Source organism: Engystomops pustulosus, chromosome 4 (genome assembly GCF_040894005.1).
Source record: "Engystomops pustulosus chromosome 4, aEngPut4.maternal, whole genome shotgun sequence".
NCBI lineage: Eukaryota > Metazoa > Chordata > Amphibia > Anura > Leptodactylidae > Engystomops > Engystomops pustulosus.
In genome coordinates this window covers 64,001,207-64,027,067 of record NC_092414.1, presented here as the reverse complement: position 1 = coordinate 64,027,067, position 25,861 = coordinate 64,001,207, and the positions used below count along the sequence as shown (strand labels likewise).

The 25,861-nt window shown below is 40.2% G+C and overlaps 1 protein-coding gene across 5 annotated transcripts in view; it reads left to right on the top strand.

Annotated features, from left to right (window-relative positions):
* The window catches only part of NR3C1 (nuclear receptor subfamily 3 group C member 1), a 91,748-nt gene extending 66,206 nt beyond the window's left edge, over nucleotides 1-25,542 (top strand). For all 5 annotated transcript variants that reach the window (XM_072146121.1, XM_072146122.1, XM_072146120.1 and 2 more), the window contains exons 5-9: nucleotides 4,951-5,229; nucleotides 7,404-7,548; nucleotides 18,815-18,945; nucleotides 22,527-22,684; nucleotides 23,420-25,542. In XM_072146121.1, the coding sequence (XP_072002222.1) occupies nucleotides 4,951-5,229; nucleotides 7,404-7,548; nucleotides 18,815-18,945; nucleotides 22,527-22,684; nucleotides 23,420-23,572 (866 nt within the window). In that variant the 3' untranslated portion in view covers nucleotides 23,573-25,542. The remainder of the gene's footprint in view (nucleotides 1-4,950; nucleotides 5,230-7,403; nucleotides 7,549-18,814; nucleotides 18,946-22,526; nucleotides 22,685-23,419) is intronic.
* Nucleotides 25,543-25,861: the final 319 nt, after the last annotated feature.

Here is a 25,861-nt window from a genome sequence, read left to right as displayed (position 1 = left end):
TTCATATTAGATCCATATGTTTCCCCCATGATTACAAAATCACACTGGGAGGAGGTTAAGGATAGACCCATAATCACTTACATACATTGTTTATGTCACCAGTTCTGTGCTGGATAAGACTTTCATCTATTATCATCAAACAATAGGAATATCACCATTATTTACAAACCCTTTAAGCCCAATTGGTCCAACAAACCTATGTGATTCAGGGTATTACCGGACCAATCCTAGAATCATTGATCTGAGCGCAGCCTATTCATTGAGACCAGTGATTCTAGGTTCTGACCAGAAAATTCCACCAGGACATGGACATTTATTATATATGTTTACCATTTTAAGTTTTAGGAGTATAATAAAGTTGTTCTTAGTATGAATCTTAGTGCAGACCATCCAAATGTACAATCTTCCTTACCCTACCTGCACATTAATGTGTGCAATCAGAGGCCACAAGCGGCGGTCCCTAGGATCCCGTGTGTCATCGGCTCATGGGATCGGATCACGCACCAATGACTTGTTGAGCTGCAAACACAGTCAGGTACAGGCCCTGCTAGAAGTTTTTTGGCTCGGGCAGTCGGCTCATACATGGGGCATGGTGGCTGCAAATAGAAAACTTTTGAGCATATTTTCTTTCGAGGTAGCAGTGTAATTCTGCATCTAGTGGCAAAAAACTCATTGTTTGGAAATATATCCATTATTATTGTCATCCATTATAGGCATCAGATCTTCCGGCTCCATTAATCTCTATGGGACTGACGGAAATTGTCGAGCTCCGTGCTCGAACATAATTGATTAGGTCAGATAAGCTATTGTGAAGGACATAGACTTAAAGGAAATCTGCAGTCAAATTCTATCAAGATAAACCAGGGACACAATAGATCCAGACACTGAGACTGTAGAAATCTTCTTATATTTGTTATCCATGGCCTCCTTCCTTCTAAAATCAACTTTTATAATTATGCTAATAAGCTCCTCCATCGGCACGCCCCCCTCTTCTGCCTGCTATAATCTCATGGCAGCAGAGGAAATTTCAGCATACAGTTGGAGGGGGAAGCGCTTGTGCACAGTGTACCAGCCTGTGAAGCTACAGCACTGTTAAGCTCTGTTAACACACACAAACCTCCCACCCCCGCTCTCCTGCCCAAGAAACTTTCCGGCTCATTAGAATAATTGGCCACAAATAACTCAAATTACCAGAGTCACAGTGCCTGGATCGATGGGTACTGGGTTTATGATGCTGGATTTTGATGATAGATTTTCTTTAACAGTTTAAAAATCACAGTTTAAAAAACAGTTTAAACATAACTTTCCCAACATGCACCTGGCTGTATCTGACACTGTACATCGTTTTTCCTCTGCATTAATATTGCAGACACATGTCCAGATTTCCTTCTAAATGGAGCTATTCCGCATTATATCACTGAACTGTCACGGTTATAAAATGATCTGCTCTAAATGAATAATAAATAATCCATCGGCAAGCATGTTTATCTGCTCCGAGCTTCATGATTTTGATAATGTCGAGACATAAGACTGCTGACAGGAAATAGTAGAGTAACCCTCAGCGTGCCTCTTACTGGGGTGTAAGGCTCCAGCACGGGGATGCTCTTCTCTAACTCTGCTTTGGGTTATCTATCCTTGCCAAGTTATGGAAGGCGAGAGAGGGAGAGAAAATAGAATTTATGGAACGGGATTACATAATTTTTTTTTCCCCTTGAAAATGTGTTGGATTGGCCTTAAATTGGCATAAACAAGGTCCCCACACCGGCATATGTGCTCTCTCTGCTATGAGTAAAAGCCTCTGCATGGAAACTGCTTCTTCTCTTCCCTTCCAAAGTAAATATCAATGTTACTGTATCATCCCCCTCTGGCTCCAATGAAAAGCATTACTGTTTTCCAAATTAAATATGTACAGTATTTCCAGTTCCCGGAGGTAGAGAATCATACTGTATGCTCTGGCAGCTCTTCCTATGCATTGCGCTTATGGAACATGATCAGCAAGAAAGATGAAATCAGATCATCTGCTTCCATCCACTATGTGCAGAACAATACAGATTCTTCAAGACATTTGGCTTTGATTAGGTTTTCTTTTTCCAATTGGAAAACAACGATGAGGTCCTGCTCCCCCTCAGTCCTAAGTATATTTAACCACAAAGAGGAACTGAATCTACTACCTAATGGTTGAAAGTCCACATCAAACGACAGTACATTGTAAGTGACAAGTTGTACACACTGCACGTGCTTGCTGCACTTTCTTGGATACTAGGGTTCCTCACAATGTGCAGAATGAGGTGTATTTCATGCAGGTTGAGGTAACTGTTGTAATGTGGTTTTATAATGTATAATAAATGGGGTAACCAACCGAATGGCCACCAGCTCGATCTTTTGTGTAAAATCCACCCTAGATTGTAAAGAAGACAGTTCTCTGCCGGAGACCTCAGGGCTAAGTCAAGAATAGGGTTTAATGGTGTTATGTTCAGGAAGTGCAGCAGCTATGTTGGATTCTTCAGGATCTGCAGATGATTATAGATTATTAACTGGGAAGGGCTTGGCCTACAGATACTGCAGCCACAAGAAGTGACCTAGAAACCTCCTTCTGACATCAGCTGTATGCATTAAGAGACCCTTCATCATTCACAATACATCCTAAGGCCTCATGCACATGATGTATTCTACGCCCAGGCCAGGACCTGGGTACGATTGGCTGGACGCGTGCAGCCGTCTAAGTACAAGAGAAGATCGATCATGCTTTTTCCTGTTGACGTTACGGTGACATCTGTGCTCACTGTACCATGGCCGCAATATGTGCAGATATTTGTATGTGTGCATGCAGCCTTAGAGAAGTTTGGTATTTGTTACTGAAAATTTGTAACTGGAAAATTTCATTTTAGACAAATTTTTCCTACGACCTTTGTCCATGGTACTGGGTGACATTGGTTCTCCTCAGCTTACTAATCCTCAATTCTGACATTGACTACTTTTATATTTTGACAGATCAGGACTTTTGTGGCATGAACCCTTTTTGCGCTCTCAAAACAAAGTGCAACATTCTTCTATAGCCGTAGCATTGGATGTTTTCCAAAAAAAATACACCACAAAGGGAGCAGGTTACAAATCTTGTGTATCCTAGCAGTGGACTCTCCGAGAGGGATTTTAGGAAGGCTTCTGATTACCATGTAGTTATGCCACAATCACAGCGCCAGCCTAGTTGTTGACAGATCTTGATTTGGGTGGTGGGATTTCTAGCTAGCTACATCACAGACCTATCACAGCCATATGTTCACACATTCACGGCTATAGCATGCTTTGGGTATATCACCGCACTGCTGGGCGTCTGCACTTCTCGTCTTAAGAAGTTAGCACTTCCATATTTACATATTTTGCTGTTTTAAAAATACAGCAGGGACTTATTGCCTTATCTACTGAAATGAGCCGATGGCTCTAATGAAATTGTCATTCCTATTTGGTAAGGCTAAAAACTTAATTTATATGTGCTTTTTTAAAAAACTCAAGTTTAAATCAACCCCCTTTCACTAGTGCGAATATAAAAAAAGTGAACAATACAAATTATAAACATGTCGGGTGTCACCGTTTCCTGATCTATCAATAATCACTTTAATGTCGGCAGTGAACCCCATAATGGAAAAAGGCCGTACAATTCCACAGCTCTGACTTCAAACTATAAAAATAAAGTTATTTGAGTCTTAATATGGCAGAATGAAGAATTTTATTTGGGAAGTAAAAGCTTTTTATTTGTAAAGGGCTACAGAATTTAATGGCGCTATATAAATAAAGATTATTATTAATTTTTTCATTTGTAGTTCACAATGAAAGCCATAAAAACAGTCCCCTGCATTTGGAATTTTTTTTCCCACTCCCCTGTACGCGGCACGGAAATCTATATACCACCACTACACAGTATCATTTGAAAACAATTAACAAGCCCCTATAAAGGTACAGAAGACAAGCCCCTATAAAGGTAGATCCAGTGGCAGGTTCCTTAACAGGCTACTGGGGCGTGGAGTAGCCGTGCCATGGAGAGAGAGCTATGACTACTCCTTGCCCCAGTGACCTCTATAAATCCTTCTTACCCTCCTGTATTCAGCCCGCAGTTTGCTGTAGCTGTGCGCAATCGTCTGCAAAGCTGGTCTATGCAGAGGGCAGGGTTACGGCTGCGCGGTCTCAGCTCTGAAGCCGGTGCTACTGTGCATGCACAAAACTGGCTTTTGCAGGAGTGTGTACATCTCACTGAAGACTAGAGGGTAGGGGGGATTTAAAATTGCCACTGGGGCGTGGAGTACCCATAGCTCCCGATCCTTGGAGTTGCCTCTATATTGCAGCTGGCGAGACTGCAGTGTATCCTTGAAATTCCTCTCATCTGGTTGGTGGCTGAATTAATTTTTCCAGCCCAGGTCCCTTCATTCATATATCAGATTTTTTAGCTTCCATTTTGAGTACAAAAGGTACCGCTTCTATGTAGCACAATGTAAAATGACTGGTTTAACTAGCTGCTCCATTTTCTGTCTAATATAGTCACAGATTGCTAAAAGCAACCTATTGCTCCCACAGGCGATTCCTTCTAAAAAGTGTATGTTATTATACTTTAATTTTGAAGGAAGATTCTCAGATACTTACAAGTAAAATAAATGAATGGAATATTGACTGCTTGTAAATGTAGAAGTATTGATCTTCTGAATACCCGCCGTCCCTTACAAGCATCCGGCAGCAGAATGTTACTCCATGATTTACAGAAATATGTGAAGACTTTTTATTAGATTTTTCTGAATACCAGTCCCAGGAATAACAGTATGGAGCTAGACATGTGGTCATTCCTATAGGATTTTGTATAGAGGCTTTTTTTCTCAGTGCAAGAAGAGGTATTGTTGCACCTATAAAAAAAATACTCTGAAAATGGTCAATAAAATGTAATAATATTAATATTTTGTTTCTTAGCACGGAAAACAAAGAAGAAAATAAAAGGAATCCAGCAGTCTAATGCAACGGCAGTACGGGAACTTCCTGAAAGTTCAATGAACAAGACCATTGTCCCTGCTTCTGTAGCACAACTTACCCCCACCCTCATCTCCTTATTGGAGGCGATTGAGCCTGAGGTTCTGTATTCAGGATATGATAGTTCCTTACCCGAGACAGCATGGAGACTCATGTCCTCACTGAATATGCTCGGTGGCCGCCAAGTGGTATCTGTTGTAAAATGGGCTAAGGCAATACCAGGTAATGTGCAGAATTATGTTAATTATTTGCATGTGTTTTATAAAATACAACAAAACACTACAGCACATAGGGTGGGGGGGTATTTAGACGGCTACCAATTGTGCAAGTCCCACTTAAAAAGATGAGAGAGTCCTTTAATTGACATTATAGGTAGAGCCTCAACTATGAGAGACAGAATGAGAAAACTTAGCCAGAAAATCACATTGCCTGATTATTTAAAATAATTATTAGTAAATTATGGTGGAAAATAACCATTTGGTCAATAACAAAAGTTCATCTCAATGTTTTCTGTAATTCTGTAGGTCTTCACAAGGTTGGCACACACTGTTGCTGGTATGTTGGCCCATGCCTACATGCAGATCTCCACTAAAGCAGTGAAGTTTTGGGGCCATCACCGGGCAACACAGACTTTCAACTACCTCCAAAGGTTTTCTATAAGGTTGAGATCTGGAGACTGGCTAGGCCACTCCAGAACCTTGAAATGCTTCTTATGAAGCCACTCCTTTGTTGCTGTGGCGGTGTGCTAGAAATCATCGTCGAGCTGAAAGGCCCGTCCACATTGCATCTTTAATGGCCTTGCTGATGGAAGGAGGCTTGCACTCAAATTTTCACAATGCATAGTCCCATTCATTCTTTCATGTACACGGATCACTTATCCTGGTCCCTTTGCAGAGAAACAGCCTTTCGTTATGATATTGCTACCCCACGCTTCACAATAGGTATAGTGTTCTTTGGATGCAACTGAGCAATCACTCTCCTGCAAACAAGACAAGTTGTGTTTCCATCAAAGAGTTCTACTTTGGTTTCACCTGACCATATGACATTCTCCAAATACTCTTCTGGAACATCCAAATGCTCTCTAGCAGATTTCAGACTGGTTCGAATATGTACTGGCTTAATCAGGGGGACACGTCTGGCATTGTAGGATCTGAGTTCCCTGGTGGCATAGTGTGTTTCTGACGGTAGCCTTTGTTATGTTGGTCCCGGTTTTCCGCAGGTCCCCCCATGTGGTTCTAGGATATTAGCTCTCTGTTCTTTTGATCATTTTGACCCCACAGGGTGAGATCTTGTGTGGAGCCCCTGATCGAGGGAGATTATCAGTAGTCTTATAGGTCTTCCATTTTGTAACTATTGCTGCCACAGCTGATTCCTTCACACCAAGCTTCTTGCCTATTGCAGATTCAGTCTTCCCAGCCGGGTGCAGGTCCACAATTTTGTTTCTGGTGTTCTTCCATCATAGTGGAGTCTGGAGTGTGACTGTCTATGCTTGTGGACAGGTATCCTTTATACTGTAAAAAATTTGAAACAGGAGCCAGGTAAAGAAGAGGTTACATGTCTGTGAGAGCTAGAGATTTTGCTTGTTTGTAGGTGATCAAATACTTATTTTTCACCCTAATTTGCAAATAAATTCTTTAAAGGGGTTTTCCACTGGAAGGGTCTATCTTGCTGATCGGTGGTGGTCTTAGTGATGGATAGAGATGAATGGGGCAGCCCACCTATGCACGGCCTATCCTGTTTAATGGGAAAACCCCTTTAAAAATCAGACTGTGTGATTTTGTGAATATGTTTTCACAATTCTCTCAATAGTTGAGGTATACCTATGATGTCAGTTACAGGCCTCTCGTCTTTATATGAGGTAGAATTTGCACTAAATACTTTTCTCCACACTGCATAAAGTTCACATAAGCAGGAATGAACTGTGAAAGCTGGTTTGACCAGAATGCACTGGCAAATACACTAGGGAAACCATTGTCTTTGATGCCAAAACAGCTGCCGATTAAAAGCAGAACTTTTCCAACCATATATCAACTGTACAGGCGATAATAGCTCGGGGCAGTGGTGCACTTATAGTGGGTACATTGATAGCAGTAACAAATGTGCCCTTATTACTGCAGGACCTATCCATTCCTGATTCCATAGAAGAAAACCGCAGCACTGCTGGGTAGCAGCAATCTGGCTTCTAATTCTGCTACACACAGCTATCTCATATAACAAAGTCCTATAATATAGGGTACATACAGAAAAAACACAGATAAAGTATTTGCTCCAGAATCTAAAGTCCATAATCTTATAATGACAAAATACTCGTTTGTATACATGGCTGATAGGATTGAGAAGTATGCGGGTGGCTGGATATCCACTGATCCATTCACTTATTGCTGTTGTATTCTCAGGTTTCCGAAATCTGCACCTGGATGACCAAATGACCCTTCTTCAGTACTCCTGGATGTTTCTTGTGGTTTTTGCCCTTGGATGGAGGTCTTACAAACAAGCCAACGGAAGTGTGCTATATTTTGCACCAGATCTGGTCATTGATGAGTGAGTAGATTGTAATGTACAATACACAAGTAATTGAAAAAAGCAGCAACATAAAAAGTCTGTATTTATAAACTCGTTATAGTTACATCAATGGGATCATTCAGTGTTATGTCTTTTATTCTGAAGGCAGTCATTTCACTGATTCTGTTTGGAACAGAACTGTAAACTATATCACAGACATCATTGTGGTATTACAGCGACTGCTAAAAAAATTATTTATTTCCTTTCGGGTGATTGGCAAAAATATGCTCCATGGCATATCTGTAGGATATGAATATCCCTACAGCTTGAGGAAGAGGTCTGTGTTACATTCCCTGCATTTGGTGTTTGCAAGAGCTTTATTTGTACAGTATGAAATATGTTGTATAATATTTAGAAAGCACAGAAATATACTAATTTATGAATCACAAAAGGTAAAGCACAAAATAACAACCAATTTATAGCAGCTGGATCTTTTCTGTGGGTCCATAGAGATCTCTCTGTAATATAACCTATTGTAATCCTTTGAGGTGGGCTGCATAACGAATTTCTGAGCCTATTCTATTTACTTTTAATTTGCATTATTTCAGAAAACATTTATAAACGTTATTTCACAACGCTATCTATATCCCTTTTGGCACTTTGTAACTTATGAGAGCAAGTGTCAAAATGGCTGACCCCACAGAAGGACTTATACTTGGTCTGTCCACACAGACACAATAGCTGTGTGTTGTAAGCCAGGCTCTCTTTATACATGGAAGTAGGAAAAATTCTGTCTTATTTGAAGGAAACATATCTCTGCATGCAGTATAATGTATTTATGTCAAAAGACTGACAATTACAGTAATAGGCCTCATATACACGGGCCACAAACAACGGCTGTGTAGTTTGTTGTTTGCATCCTTTGTGTCATCGCTCACACACTGATGATTGTAGAAGGGACTGGAATAACAAACTTGCCAGGAATAGGACCATTTGTATGAGCACATAGAAATACATGGGAATATGTTCTAACAGTGGCTGGCACACAGCTCTAAACAAGGCTCCTGTGCTTGAGGCCTAAGTCAGTGAGGGGCCTGTGTTGCCATAAAACCAAACTTAATCAACGCTTCTAGAATAATGAAAGGTTGTACAAAACCGCATTTTCTACATTCTTCCACCCATATTTAATCCACCCGGTAATGGTCTGGTGCCTATACTTCAATTTACAACCTTATAGGTCAGAAATTGAAGTAAAAATTACAGAACGCAACCCGCTTATTGAGGTCTGGGGTTATGAATCATGTACAGTGATGTTGGATTGGAGATTACATACCTGAAGGAGTATGTGCTTTGTATTTTATTCTTCTGTGGTATAAATCTGTGCAGAACTAGAGACTAATGACACATAAGCATCCAGACCCTGCATGTTATAATGGAAAGACTTGTCTGGAGTCATTGCTTGGCAAATCCCTGTACAGTAATAGGAATCTGATACTCCCCTGTCTAAGGTCAGTGTCTCAAGGTTAGAGCAGTCATTACCTAATAGACATTATTTTATTTTTTTCTGATTTATTCTACAACAATGGCATTAAATTTGAAGACTGTACTGAAAATACAATTTTCTTTCTTTTATATCGATTACCGTATATACTCGAGTATAAGCCGACCCGAGTATAAACCGAGACCCCTAATTTTACCACCAAAACTGGAAAAACCTATTGACTCGAGTATAAGCCGAGGGTGTAGTATACAGCCAGCCTGCCCCCTGTAGTGTACAGCCAGCCTGCCCCCTGTAGTATACAGCCAGCCTGCCCCCTGTAGTATACAGCCAGGCTGCCCCCTGTAGTATACAGCCAGCCTGCCCCCTGTAGTATACAGCCAGCCTGCCCCCTGTAGTTTACAGCCAGCCTGCCCCCTGTAGTATACAGCCAGCCTGCCCCCTGTAGTATACAGCCAGCCTTCCCCCTGTAGTATACAGCCAGCCTTCCCCCTGTAGTATACAGCCAGCCTGCCCCCATAGTAGTATACAGCCAGCCTGCCCCCATAGTAGTATACAGCCAGCCTGCCCCCATAGTAGTATACAGCCAGCCTGCCCCCATAGTAGTATACAGCCAGCCTGCCCCCATAGTAGTATACAGCCAGCCTGCCCCCATAGTAGTATACAGCCAGCCTGCCCCCATAGTAGTATACAGCCAGCCTGCCCCCATAGTAGTATACAGCCAGCCTGCCCCCATAGTAGTATACAGCCAGCCTGCCCCCATAGTAGTATACAGCCAGCCTGCCCCCATAGTAGTATACAGCCAGCCTGCCCCAATAGTAGTATACAGCCAGCCTGCCCCAATAGTAGTATACAGCCAGCCTGCCCCAATAGTAGTATACAGCCTGCCCCCAATAGTAGTATACAGCCTGCCCCCAGTATGCCAAGTGAATTAAAAAAAAAAAACTTAATACTCACCGTCCGACGATACTCACCTTTGATGCTCGGCACGGCTCCCGGTCCTCGGCGGTGGCTCCCGGTCCTGGCGGCGGCTTCCGAACCTCGGTGGCAGCTCCTCTCTTCTTTCTTCACTGGCGGCTCCCGGGCTCTTTGCTTACTCTGCTAGCCGGCAGTCGCGTCCATGCGATCTGCGGGCAGGCGCACACTATGATGCGGCAGTGTCGCCGCCGATGACGTCATCAGCGGCGACAGCGCCGCATCTTAGTGTGCGCCCGTTGGCAGATCGCATGGACGCGACTGCCGGCTAGCGAAGTAAGCAAAGAGCCCGGGAGCCGCCAGTGAAGAAAGAAGAGAGGAGCGGAGCCACTGCCGAGAATCGGGAGCTGCCGCCGAGGATCCGGACACCGGAGGGTGAGTATTATTATTATTTTTTTTACTCGTTTTTTTTTTTTTTTTAGTTGACTCGTGTATAAGCCGAGGTGAGGTTTTTCAGAACATTTTTTGTGCTGAAAATCTCGGCTTATACACGAGTATATACGGTAATTGATGCTTAGAGGGTGCAACTTGTGGCACTCTCCTGATCGATTGGAGGAACTTTTTAATTCTGGGGAGTTGTTTCCCATACACTTTGCACAGCCCTTTTAAGTTAGAGCCCCACTTATTTAATATTGATTGGTTACTATATATTTTGTTATGTTCTAGAGCAACCCACTCTAGGGAACAATTCATGGGACAAATGTCAAGCTATGTAACTAATGGCTACCAAAAGTTTTAATGTGTATTTAATGTGTCTACAAATCTTAGACAGGAGTTTACTGTAGCCCAGAATTTACTTTGGGCCAAATGCTTTATCCACACTGTGACCATTGCCAGCTGCTTACCACACTGGCACTCTCTGCTCAGAATAAGCATTGGATTCTTGGAAGAACTAAAATAACAACCCATCATTTTACAAAAAGGACCCAGTATATTCAGCCTGGTGTATGACTGGTAGTCAGTTCACATGGCTGCCAAATTTCCAATGCCCCCAATCTATCATGGAGTTGTTTTCACTTAGGATACTGTAGCCATCTTTGTGAAAGTGATGAAACCTACCTTTATATCTGTCTAGTATGGCAACTTGGTGGGCATATTCCTGCCCAGATATTTCCAGTGCAGAACATTTCATTATGGATCTGGTGCATCTAGCCACAATAGGTTAAATAACTTTGCCTATAGTGATTGCCATCTCAAGATGTAAACATTGTTGGTGTGGGCCCATTGGACAATTGCAAAGCAAAGTGTGGGACCCCCCATCCATGTGTATTCTGCTGTTTTGTAACAATTGCCGAGACCATAAATATAATTCGGCCTCAATTGTATAGGCACTGTATCAAGCGGCAGACCTGGTAGACACTATATGTGTTCATCTATCTATTTCTGTACTGAGGAAACATAAAAAGCTCCCGATAGCATCCATCTTAACACACAAAGGAGGGGAAGAATGTAATTTTATTCCAACAACATATTGTCTGATGGACTACAAGCCTGCTTTATATCATCAATAACAAAAAAAAATGGTGCGTTCCACAGAAGAAAGCCATCCACGAAGTACGTGTCCACTCCATCCTGTCCAATCAAGTACTGTAAATACACGAGTCTGACATGTAAAATGGTAAAGTGTATCATCTGTGATGTCAAAAAGTCCATTATAACTAAAGGATCAATACTGTTACTAACCCTTCACACGCTATTTGTGTAGAATTGTGTACAAAGGTTTGTAGAATGGAGATCACAGTGCTTTTCATGTAAAATCAATCAAAATGTGTCCCTGTTAAGGCTAAATGATGTTGTGTTTATCAGGTCCTAAATCCTCCAATGTTTACGTGTTGGGGACAGAATGGATTTGAGATTACCTTTTGTGACTGTATTATCTAGACACAGCAGGGCATCCCATTTAAAATGATTTTTCCAATTTCCCATAGAGTTGCTTATTAATGGTAAGAGGACGCATATTACGTCAAAGAAGAAGAACAAGGAAGAGCCTTTCATGTTTAACTGCACAACTAAGAGTTTGCAAATTCTTATTTATAATATTTTTGTATTCTTTTGTATTAAAACACAACAGAAACGCAAAAGCTTTTGTATGCCTTTCAATCTGGGAACCAGGCGCTGGTATACGTATTGAAGTCAATTTCAACCTACAACAGGACAATGACCCATAGCACACCCCCAAATTATGCATGAACTATTTAGAGAAGAAGTAGACAGCTGGTATTCTATCTGTAATGGAGTGACCAGCACTGTCACCAGATCTCAACCCCATTGAGCTGTTGTGGGCAAAAAACAGCCCATCAAGCTAATCTTTCAGGCTTCTGAAAGCATGGGGCGAAATTTCACCAGATTACCTCAGCAAATTAATAGCTAGTAGGAGAAAGGTCTGCAATGCTGGAATTGTAGCAAAGGGAGCTTTCTTTGATTTCATATGATCAGATACATACATGGGGTAGGCATTGCAAATGAAAGTGGGTAAAAGGACCTTTGGTGACAACAACCTGGTCACATGGCATTAAGTGCTGAATGCTAAGAAGAGACATGGAACATGGATTAGTAGATGGGAAGGTCCGGCTGATCAGGACACGCCCACTCTGATGGAAGGTGATATAACATAATGTTAATTTATGGGGATGTAAGGTAAACCACTTCTTCCTATGGCCTTTGAGTCATGGTGTTATCCAGGAATCGCCGGATTTGAAGACCGCGCAGGACAGTTATTATAGGGGGGGGGGGGGGGCGGTAAGTGTGCAGAGAATTTCCTGGATGACTCTGAGGATTCATCCAGACGACCACATAGGTTTTTTAAACTGTGCTTTGAGGGAAAGTGGAATTGTTTCAATATCAAAATGACTACAGTAATCTATCATAAAGTTAAAATGTGCAAATCTAATAACAGCCTCCCTTTAAAGAAGTTGGGTAACTAGCAGGCCCAAGATGTCCAAGTAAGGCTGCATTCACACTACCGCAAGGGGGACGTATATACGGCTGATATACGTCCCCCATAGACGGCAATGGACGCGCGGCACCGTACCGCTCCGTATCCCGTGAAAAAATAGGACATGTCCTATTTTTTCAGGGCATACGGCGCCGTGCGCCATGTTTCTCTATGGAGAGGGGCAGGGGTGAGCAGCGCTCTCCCCCTCCTCCTCTCCCTGCGCGCTGCCGTGTGCCCCCAGCCTAAGTTGCTTTTATTGTTTTCTTGTTTGTTTGTGTAAACAAATAGAGACACACATATGTAATGCCCCGTGACACACAATAATGATGGTATAAACGCTGAGTCACGTGGATGGTATCTCTTCACCACACATTCTTGCGTGCTTGCTTCCTGACTCCACCAGACTCTGTGGATGGATATAAAACCTTTTTGTGTGTCACGGCTTGGAAATATTGGAGACTTGTGTGATGTAAATCTCCTTGTGAGCCTGCAGCTGCAGAGCCGCGCGTCTGCTAACACGTACTCCGTGCCCTGGAATCAAACATTCCTTCCTCCAACTGTATCCCTTTTATGGCCGCCTTCTCTGCGCTTGTGTTGCATAACACTGGCTCATTGCTGTAAACTGTAAAATATACACTTCTGTGTGACCATAATAATATATACAATTATTCTGAACATACCAGAAAATTGATATTTCAATGCTACTTCATTCACAATATGGATCGTAAAAGGCTGGGGACTTCAAGTTCTGGGACATATTAGACTTGATACATTGAAAATTGTAGACTGAGTTCTTCTATATGGTAAGCAAGGTGTTTCTGGTTTATACAAATATTTCCAAACAACAGTGTGCCCCCGTGCTGCCTGTAGCACCCTTATTATGGCTTTATACAGTGTTCATAGCTGCACAATGAGTCACACAGAAGTGACATTCAGTCACCTTCCTCAGTTCAATATGTCATTTCCATTTCCAGTCACACTATACGGCAGGCTTAGCATTTCTATAGAAAAATCCTAGTCTTCTGCTAGCAGCACATATACAGTAACTGTCCGGTATTATCCAGTCACTCAGATATCTTGGAATGGGAGAGAGTGAATATTAAGGGTTCCAAATTTGAGCAAGCCAAATTAATTTGTTTCTTTTGTTCCCCCTCCAACATGTGCAGGGGATTTTGCAGGGATACCCCCTCTATCCTGTCAATTGTACTAATGTACATGAAAAGTATGTGGAGAAAGAGGCACCATTTTCAGATAAACTATAAAACAGAGTTTCTTATGTTACTTGTACATGATGATTTCTGAGTAATCATTTTAGGGCCCCATGAGCATGACCATATGGGAGGTGGTCTTTCCAACTGTCTATGGCAGGTCTTATACTTTTCCCACAATGCGGTGGACGTGACTTTGCTCTCTATGGAGAGGAGAGGGGTGAGGCGCACTAACCCCTCCTCTCTCCCCCTACCGTCCTCGGTCCTGTGCATGAGCCCTTAGACATATTAGTATTTTAGAACACCAGTTTAGCATTTCTAGCTATGGACTGTCAAACATTAGATATGGACAACTACCATGTTTTGTTTCCATAACACGTGATATTTTAGCTCTCCAGAAAAGCATGCAGGCACCTCTTGACGTACCATCATAACAACCTCCTGTGGTAACGAGTTCCATAGTCTCGCTGCTCATACAGTAAAAAATCCCTGTCTATGGTGATGGTAGAACGGCCTCTCTTCTTGACCTGGAGAATGCCCCTTCCCTATAGCAATGGTGGAACATCTTGTACTCTAGATGTAGGATGCCCCCTTGGCTGAGTCACAGGCCTAGATATAAAAAGTTAATGCGCTGCCCATTCAGAGATTTTTTGTATTTACAAATTTATGAGTCTATCAATGAATATAGTTCAAGTTCCTTGTTGTCTTGGACATCAAACAGCTTGTGGTTACACTGCATTAAACAAAAAATAATGCAATTCATTCTACGACTTTTAGATACTGCCTGAAACCTGTTCCTAGTTTAAAGGAAACCTTTCATGTAATCCGCCCCCAAAGTAAAATGTCTTTTAGGTCATTTTATCAATAATCCAATAAATATTAGAAACAGGAACTTAACTCATGGACACACTGTACATTCATTAACAGGTCAATTAAAATTGTACACAGATGTATATGGGGGCAATATGTTTGTGGTTTCCCTGATGACTCTGACCTGTGCCAGTTCCCGTGCCTGTGCAATGTGCACCTAAATGAACCAACTTTGCTGCTTGTCCCCCATGAAACCTCTGGACTGCAGACCCCAGGGACTGGATGAGGAGGAGCCAAGTGAAAGCTGGCATTACTAAAATATGGCTGGGGGTGTAGATAATGCACTAGAGCCTTAATCCAGAGGGGTTCTGATAAAGCCCCCCACAAAACAACTCAAGCGAAATGTGTTTATTTATTTAAAAAAAAACATTTCACGGGGATCCAAAAAGGAAGATTTATGACAAAGGCATGACTGGATTATTGATAATTTGATACAAAAGATGCTGTTTGGGTTCAGGGTAGAGCTGCATGAAACATTCCCTTTAAGGCTTTTGTGATTTGATTGTAAATGATACTGTAGCCTTCACTAGGTCTCGTTCAAGTACAACTTCAGTCCTTTACAGCTTTGCCCTTAAACAGCTCGCGAGTGATATCTTACACATATGACTTGTGTGTGATTTCCCACCTCTGGCAGAGTGGGTATTCTTCCTTCTATCTGTGAATTATTCCTCTCCTGCAGACTCTGCTGTGTGTGCCTTTCTTTTTGCACCTCCTGGGATCCCTTAACAATGGGTTACTGTAAGAGGAGGGAGGGGGAGCAGAGAGAGTCAGCATTCAGGAGCAAAGTGTTATGGGATATTTGTCAGAAGCAGCAATGTCGCTATCTAAAGATCAAGAACGGCAACATTTCTGGATATTTTCAGTTAAAATTAATTTAAATATTACATAATTTTGCGTTAATGTGGCAGAAAACAAAAATGAAATTAATGGAAAAGTCCACAGTCTTAATGGTAGAATGCAGTCATGGATTGTTTTATCCTCAAAAGAACAATTTTGTTGTTACCGTAATATATCTACAGGATGTTACATCCTCTTCCCTGATACAGTGTTTGTTACAGTCTCAATGAGGCCAAGTCATAAATTTAAATCCTGATTTATTTTATTGTAAACAAATTTTGACTATTTTAGTTTTGTTTTCCTTATTTTATGTAAATATACCTTAATCCTACTTGAATCATGGGTAGAACAATTTCTTTCCCAGGAAGAATATCTTAGGATCATGGAGAGCAAGAGTGGCCTGGCAGTGCAGCCTGCTTATTACATACTACTCCTCTCCTTTCCAAGTCTTTAGGACGGAAGACTATAACATAGGTGCTGTTCACACCTGCATGTCAGATTCTGTTACCTCTTCAGTTTGGAAAAAATAATGCAGTAGTCTGCTTCTTTTTTCCCCCATTATAATGGAATATGTAACATGAAAGTCAATGAGCTGTAAGGGTATGTGTTTCTGCTCATACATTCAAATATGGCTCCATTCTTGTGATCGGTGTCGGCCCAAGCTTGGATAAGTCTTAGAACAACACCTAGCATCCATATGACTACACTTCACAAGTTATAAAAATATATATCCTATCTGTTTAGAGATGAATTCCTCTATACTTCAATGAAAAACTGGACCGCCTGCTGGACAAGTAGTAAAAGCTGACCCTCTGCGTAACAGTCTGTGAAGCTGCACCCGATTCTACTGTAGTCATACCATTTTATACTATGAAGTTAAAGGGGTATTCTCGTCTGTGTATTCACATTCAGTTTCATTAATATTCCACATCTAATTGAAGAAATGTTTATATGTTATTAAAAAAATGTACCTGCATGAAGATAATTTCTCATAAATGTAGCCATGTGGTCCCTTAGTAACAAGACTGTGTCCCTGGATATGGCCACCTCTACTGGAGGGATTGCACAAAGACACAAAAGGTGTTTATATATGAAATGTCGGGAGTTCCTGCAGGTCTCACAGCCGTCCTGTGGTAATGAACACTGAACCCAAGTGGTCAGGCAGGAGTCTATAGCGCATGTCTGGCCACCGCTGCCAGAGTGCAGGTGGTCATATCCGAGGAAGCTATATTGTTTCTAAGGAACAACATGACTACATTTATGAGAAATTATCTTTACACAGGAACATTTTTTTTAATAACATCCAATTGAAGAAATGTTTACATGTGGCAAATGAATTCAATTAAATGTAAATGCCCTGATGGGAATACCCCTTTAATGTTATCATTTGCACTTGTCAGATGAACCATAAGAGGACACTAATATCTGAGAAGAATGCAGGACTGCTTTCCAATGAACAAAATCACGGGCCGTAATAATTCTTTTAACCTCTTGTCTATTTTTCATCATGGTCAGCCAGGTCTAAAAGCTGTTGGAGAAAAGATCACAGGCAGCGATTCTTTTATTTCATTGAATTCCAGCCATTGTTGAGCGATAAAGACTTCTGGCAAAAAAAATAGTTTGTAGACATTTTCTTACATTTCTGAAAGAAAATGCCAATTTCAGCCAAGATAGGAAAGTGGCAATGTCTTGTAATTGGCAGCGCTGACAAGTGTGTAAGACCCCTTATGTAACATATTCACATGGGTCATACTTAACAAGCTCCATGCAATAGTTAGAAGTGTAGGTATTATTTTTCTCTCTGACAAGCTTACTATCAGTACAAAGTTTACATCACCATTTGACACTTCTGTTAGTTTCTTCAGTAAAGAAGAAAAAGGCAAGCAAATACAGATCCTTTCCATTATGCTTCTCTTCTGTTATTTGGAGCCTTAACAGAAGAGAATAGCTGAAATCTCAAACATTGATGTGAACTTGGCCTTAGACTAGACAGTGTTCTGTTTTCCTGATATCCCTGCCATGTGGGGCCAGGCCTCGTTCTGTTAAGTCAAGTCTCTTTTCTTTAAAATACGAGTCGTAAAAGTGTGAAATTACGTAGGTGACTAGGGTCAAAAATAGAGGAGTTAAATAGATACATTGATATTACTATGGAGGTAGGTGGCTAGGGTCAAAATAGAGGAGCTTCCAAAAAATAGCCCATCAATGGGAGAAATAAAGATCCATATAACATGCTTATCCCTAGGGCTAAGGAATGACTTGCGCCTGACAAATTATATCAATCCTTCCACCTAATTTTGCTTTATTCATATTTTGTTTATGACTTTTATACAAAATGTGGGAAACTGATGTCAGATAAGTTATAAGCATAAATATAAAGCTCTAATAACCTATTAGGTTACAGGCTCTCCTCTTTTAATAGGATCTTTTATGATTTGGCGCAACACTGTATATACTGGGAATATTTTAGGATGGAAAAAGCACCTGACATGTCCCTTTTACTTCTTGGTTTCTCCTGAGTAGGATGTTTGGGACTAGTTACTATGATGTCCCCCATACACAGCACATGCATTAAGCGAAGTGTCCATTGGTTCTTGGTATTCGATAACTATACCCTGTGATATGGGCATGAACTTTGTAGAGGAAATTTAAATATATTGTGTACAGTGTGTCTTAGTGTTTTTCTGTTATTTGTTAGAATTGGGCTTTTAAAAGAGCTCACAAGACTGAACCCACAAAGCATGTGTGCTTTTTCCTTGCCATCTAAAATGTGTAGCATGCTTTTGCCAATGTCCTGACATTTTGTAGGAGCACTTGACATTTCAGTTTTTTTTTTTTTGCACTATCCAACATGCACTGTAATTGGACTCTTTCAAAAAGTAAATTAAATTGTGAAATGAAATCAATTTTTTTGTTAGAAGACACTTGACACGGTTGTGTAGCACATACAGTATATGAGTATTTACTTCCTAATTCTTCTTTCAGGGACAGGATGCACTTACCCTACATGCAAGAGCGGTTCCAAGACATGTTCAAAATCGTCAAGGAAATGACTCGCCTTCAGGTCTCTTACGATGAATATCTGTGCATGAAGACATTGCTACTCCTGTGTACTAGTAAGTATAAGTAAAGAAAAGAATTTCCTTTAACCCCTAGGCGCACCACGACGTTATACTACGTCCCCGGGGCTAGATGCTTAGCGCACCGGGACGTAGTATAACGTCCAGCTTCTGGGACCGGCTCACGAACGGAGCCGGTACCAGAAGCAGCGGCTGTCAGCTGTCTATCACAGCTGACACCGCGCTGTAACACCCGCGATCGGAGCTGGCTCCGATTGCGGGTGTTAACCTCTTACACGCCGCGGTCAAGCATGACCGCAGCGTGTAATGGTGTTCCTGCTGTGGATCGGATCCCCCGTGCCGCTTACTGGGGGATCCGATCCTCTTCCGGGCAGCTCCGAGGACTGGCATGTGCCCCGGAGCTGCCCGGTCTCCATGGCAGCCAGACCCCTTCCGGGTCTGACTGCAAACTGTCTGAGCATGCGCAAGCTTGCTCAGACAGTTTACACTGCTCTACAATAAAATAGTATTGTAGAGCAGTGTATTGGACTTAAACCAGTGATCAGAGCATCACTGGTTTAAGTTCAAGTATGTAGAAGTAAAAAAAATGCAAAAACAGTTAACACTACACATTATAATAAATAAAAAATAAATACATAAAATATAAGCCCCTAAAATGTCACTTTCCCATAAAAAACTTAATAAAGTATAAAAAACATAAAAACACAAAAAAACCCGCATATTTGGTATTGCCGCGTCCGTAACAATCTGCATAATAAAACAGAATTGTTACTGGACCCGCACGGTAAACGCCGGAGGAAAAAAACCGCAAAAAACGTTCCGAAAAAAGATAATTTTTAATTAATACCCTATAAAAAATGCTCTAAAAAGTGATTTAAAAAATTTATGCACTCTAAAATAAGCCCACTAAAAAGAACAACTGTTCTCGCAAAAAATAAGCCCCTAACAAGATTTGTCACCCAAAAAATAAAAAAGTTATGCATATAAAAAGATGGTGATGCTAAAATGAATAAGATTTTCTCCAAATTTGTTTTTATTCAGTACAATTGAATAAAATACACAAAACCCCCACATATTTGGTATCCCTGCATCCGTAACAATCTGTATAATAAAACAGAATTGTTATTAGATCCGCAAAGTGAACCCCGTAAAAAACAACCTAAAAAAACTCTCTCTGAAAAAGATGAGTTTTTATTAATGCCCTTTAAAAATGCTCTAAAAAAAGTGATTTAAAAAAGTTACGCAATCTAAAATAAGACCACTAAAAAGAGCTATCATTCTTGCAAAAAATAAGCCCTTAAACAGATTTGTAAGGTGAAAAATAAAAAAGTTATGCATATGAAAGACGGTGATGCTAAAATTAACAACAATTTTGCCAAATTACTTTTTATTCAGTAAAAATGGTAAAAAATAAAAAATATATATAAATGAAGTATTTTCATAATCGTGGTGACCCATAGAATAAAAATAATATACAATTTTTATGGTATGGTTAACGGCCAAAAAAAAAACACATAAAAATTTTCCTAAAAATTGATGATTTTCATTTCCTCCACCAACAAAGAGATAATTAAATCTCACCAATTAGCTGTAGATGCCCCAAAATTACATACCAGAAAAGTGCATCTCATGTGGCAAAAGAAATAAGCCCCTATAGGTCCACATTAAAAAAAAGAAAAAAATTATAGCCTGTACAATGTGACATAGCAAATCTGATCTGGATGGCGCCTCCTTCCCTTCTATGCCCGGCCGTGCGCCCATACAGCAGGTTACCAGCACATATGGGGTATCCGTGTACTCGGGAGAAATTGGGTATCAAACTTTGTGGAGCCTTTTTTAATTTAATCCATTTTAAATGTTTAATTTTCCACCCAAAATGAGTGTATTGTGAAAAAATATTACAATTTGCAGACTCCACCTCCGTTTTGTTTTAACCCCTATAAAACACGTAAAGGGTTAACAAACTTCTTAAAAGTAGTTTTTCATACGTTCAGGGGTGTAGTTTCCACAATGGGGTAATTTATGAGTCTCGCTATTATTTAGGCCTCTCAGTGTCAATTAGAAGTTGAGCAGGTCCATCTGTACGGGTTTTGGCGATTTTACAAAAAATGTGAAAAATGATACCCAAATTCTGAGCCTCATAACATTCTAGTAAAATATGTGGAATCTTAAAAAACCATGCCAACACAAAGCAGACATTTGGGAAATGTAAGTTATGAATTTATTTGGGTGCTTTGACTATCTGCATCAAAAGTAGAGAATTTAGAACGTTGAAAATAAAGAATTTTTCAAAATTTTTGCCAAATTTTGTTTTTTTTCATAACTAAACGCAAAAGATTTCATCCAAATTTTTAAACTAATTTGAAGTACAATGTGTCACGAGAAAACAATCTCAAAATCCCCTGGATATCTCATAGCGTTCCCACGCTATAACCACTTATAGTGACACAGGCCAGATTTGAAAAATGGGGCCGCGTCCTGTAGGCCAAAAGATACTGGGGCAGATTTATCAAGCAGTCTGAAAGTCAGAATATTTCCAGTTGCCCATGGCAACCAATCACAGCTCAGCTTTCATTTCACCAGTGCTCATGAATATTTTAAAGGGGAGCTGTGATTGGTTGCCATGGGCAACTGGAAATATTCTGATTTTCAGACTGCTTGATAAATCTGCCCCACTGAGTCCCCTAGGGGTTAAGGTATTTTGCCTATTTTGAGGGCAATTTTCGGCCAAATATGTTTATAATCGGTCTCCAGTTCTCTGGAGTATATTGACCCACTTTTCCTCCTGCCTTAAAGGTCTTGGTTTTTATTCAGACTAACAGACTATCATCTTACTGTGAAGTATAAAGGAAGACAATGAACTGTGTATTGATCTACAGATATTACCTTACCATATGTTATGTTGCTTCAGATGTGTTTACAGATAATTGTATAGTGCAGGATGCATGTCCTGTCCACAGTATCATAGTATAGAAAGTAGGACAGAGATGCATATCTATCATGTTCATTCTATAAGATTGTGATACTTTTTGTTCTCAAGAAAGACATCCAGGTACCTTTATGTACAAAGTATCCAGTCCCATAGTCTCACTGCTCTCACAGCAAAGAATTCCTTTCTATGGAAATTGTAGAACCGCCTCTCCTCTAGTTGTAGAGGGTATCCCTGTCTATGATGATAGAATTGTCTGTCCTCTAGGTGTGCAGGATCCCCCTGTCTATGATGATGGTAGAACCACCCCTCCTCTACATGTAGAGGTCGCCCCCATCAATGCCGGGGGTAGAGCCTCCTCTCCTCTAGGTGTAGAGGATGCCCCCTGTTTATGGTGATGGTACAGCCACCTTTCCTCTAGCCATAGAGTATGCCCCCTGTCTATGGCGGTGGTAGAACTAACTCTCCTCTAGGCATAAAGGATGCCTCCTTGTCCAGGTCACAGGCCTAGGTATAAAAAAATCTTTGGAGAGGTCTCCCTTTAAGTTTTTTTTCTTCTCAGTTGAATATCCCAAGTTTAGTACTTCATGTGTTTTAGCGCTATGTAAGAATGTCAACTATATAGATGTATTTAGTTAATAGTTATTCCTTTTCTTTTACAATCCTATCCTTTATATTACTTTTACAGTTCCCAAGGATGGACTTAAAAGTCATGCACTATTTGAGGAGATTCGGATGACCTATATTAAAGAACTTGGAAAAGCCATAGTGAAGAGGGAAGGAAATTCCAGCCAAAACTGGCAACGATTTTATCAACTGACAAAGCTCATGGATACTATGCATGAGGTGAGGCATCTTCCTTTTAGCACTATTCAGAAAGACACCAGAAGCCAACTTGGCTGTTGTGCATATCACCCTTTTAGGGGTAGATGTTTCAAAGTCTTCCCAGTTTTGAGTCTTCGGAAACAGTCTGCTGCTCCTTTATCCAAAAAAAAAAAGTATGGGTCGGTTGCATGTATACCATAAAACTACCTGGCTGAAAATGGTGCGCTGACGGTAAACACTGACAGTTAACACTGACTGGCTCAACTCCAAAATACATACATTTATTTAAACAATGTAATTCATGTAATATAAAACTCTTCAAAAATTAATATGAGATAAAAGCTGAAAGTTGTCCAGGCGTTTTGGCCTGGACAACCCTTTCTCTATGGTAGGACTGGCAGAGTAATGGGAGTTTTCCACTACACAAAGCTTTATTGACACTATAAATAGTGTCTATTGTGTCTAACTAGACACTAATTTTATATTATATGAATTTGTTTGTTTAAATAAATTTCTGTATTTACCCCTGATTGGTTGCCATGAGCAACTACAACAGCTTTGATCTCAGATACTTCTGATAAATCTCTGCCTCACTGCTCTATGGCGCCATGCATGTTGTGTTTTTGTAGCTAGCAAAGTGCACAACTGTTCCCCATCAATCACAACCACCATAAATATATAGTAAAATAGACTTTATAGCTGTGATTCACGTATGCACACATCTTACGTCACCATTTACTGTTCTTTCTTTTTCAGGTGGTTGAAAATCTACTAGCCTTTTGCTTCTATTCTTTCACGGACAAATCATTGAGTGTTGAATTTCCGGAGATGTTGTCCGAAATTATCAGCAATCAGATACCAAAATATTCATCTGGAAATATCAGAAAACTTTTATTTCATCAGAAGTGACTGCCTTACTAAAAATCTATATAAATCTATATAAATATATATATAATTACCTAAACATAAAAAAAGTTGCCTTAAGGAAAGAATAAGTCAGATTATAGCTTTTACTGTATTAAAAAAAGAAAAAAAAAATGATAAAAAAAAGAAATCAGACGTGGTAATTGTCCTTGCAACGGTGTACCTATTGTGATTATGCACTACAGTTCATGTGGTTTACAGAGGGCCAAGATGTGGACTATGGAAAATTCCTCATTACACCTTCTGAAATGAGAAGAAGAAGAGATCATGAAACCAGAGGCTCCATTCTGAACATTCTGGTAGTATCTTTACTTTGGAAGTTGTGCCACATTTTTATCATTGTTTCATTCTCCTGTCAGGTGTGTTTTTGTTTTTTTTTGCTTTATTTTTTTTTCTTTTCTCCCATGGGGAAAATAAGATTTTGATTTCTGCATGTAACCTGCTGAAAGTTTACAAGTGTATATCAGAAAAGGGAAGTTGTGCCTTTTTAAGCTACTGTTTGGATCTAGCAGTTTCTCCGTTTTTACAGATGAACTGACTCTTCTTTTTTCTTACATTAACTTTTTCCTATACATTCACAAATCCTGTTGTACAGATTTGGTCCTTTTTTTTTGAAGACTGGGGCAGCTCACAGCTTTCCTAACACAAGTGAAATGTAATCTTCTCACACAGGTCTGTCTTTTATAACTACTCTCACCATGTTGGTCAACTACTCGCCCAAACCAGTTATAGAGTGGTACGGCCAAACACGTTTATTTTCTGAGGTTGATGGTCTGAATCGGGTTCCATCCCTTTTTGTTTTTTTAATATCTTTTATTTGAAATATTGTACCAGGTGTTAGTATTCACCAGGAACCTCTCTGGGGTCCTGGTCCATAGTCCCTGCGTGCAGGTTAGAGTCCTGCTGCAGCAGGATAGTTCTGATATGGAGTAGTATTTGCTAGAAAAGTTTCCATCTTTCATGTGCCATAAATGCTCTGAGACGCAATTGTAGAAGCTGCTGTAGCCGTTTCAAAGCTTGCCTATGTGTACGCTTGTGTTTGTAAGAAAAAAAGCAAAATTTAAAAAAAATCAAAACAAAAGAAAATGAAGTAAATAAAAAAATGCAACATTCTTAGTAACCATTCAAATTTTTTTTTTTTTTTTTAAATCAGAGAAAACTATTTTTTACTTTATCAGGGTCACTACAAAGCCACTTTACAGCAGGGTCATAAATAAAGTTTCATGTGGTAAAAATAAAATAAATAATTGTCAATCAACATTAATGTGTATAAATTAACTAACTTTCTATTTATACTTTTTACAGCTGTATGCCATATTGGTATCATTGGATATGTAGACAGAAAATGAAAGGGCTACTGCAGCTTGAAATAACTCTGTGGTCTATCTCTAAATGCTTTATCTAATGTACAGAACCAGTAGGGAGCTCAGTTAACCAGCTATTTTACAATTCCGGATGATGGTAATGTTTAGGACATTAACTAGCTTGGTAGTGCTGATGTTTTATTGTGTGATTATTTTTTTTTTTTTTTGTTTCTCAAAAAGAAAAAAAAAACTGGATAAGCACTTAGGTGAATGGAGTCTTCTCTGCATTTCTCTTTTGTACTATAACTTTATGCTAGAATCTGCAATAGCGTACAGACCTCATTCTACCCGGGCCGGGAATTTTACACGATGAGTCTGTCTTTGCCGTCCCGTGACAGCGCTGAGTGAGGTGAAAAGTGTTTGCTTTAATGTCAGTGTAATTACGAGAACACCCCCCCCCCCTCCTTTTTTTCCGTTTTTTGCATAACAAAATCCTCACATTTTACAACTTTATACAGTTTTAATAAATGGGAAATTTTCATATTTGTTTTTAAAAACTTTTCAACTTTTTACAGGATTCAGTGACAAATTAGTCTGTAAAAAAAAAAAAGGATTATTTTTGTTGAGGAATAAAAGTACAAGCGCACTTAACTGATGCGCTATGAAGCTTTAGGAAAGCAAATCAGTGGAATTTCTCAGGATTTCTCTGGCGTAGTCCCACCACCTCCCACTGCTCTACCTCCTTAGTCTGTAATCTGTCTCGTACTGATAAAAGGAAGGCCCCAGTGATATTTTTGAATCTTGTCCATCATTGCTCGGAAGACAGTATTCAGGGCGCTTATTTTCTCCATGTTAGATTGAGGAATCCAGTAGCGAGGACACACAGCAGCCCCTCACTGTACCAGGATGCTCTGGCATGGCTTTCTTTTTCTGTAGAGGTTTTTTTTTTGTTTGGGTCTGATGCACAAAT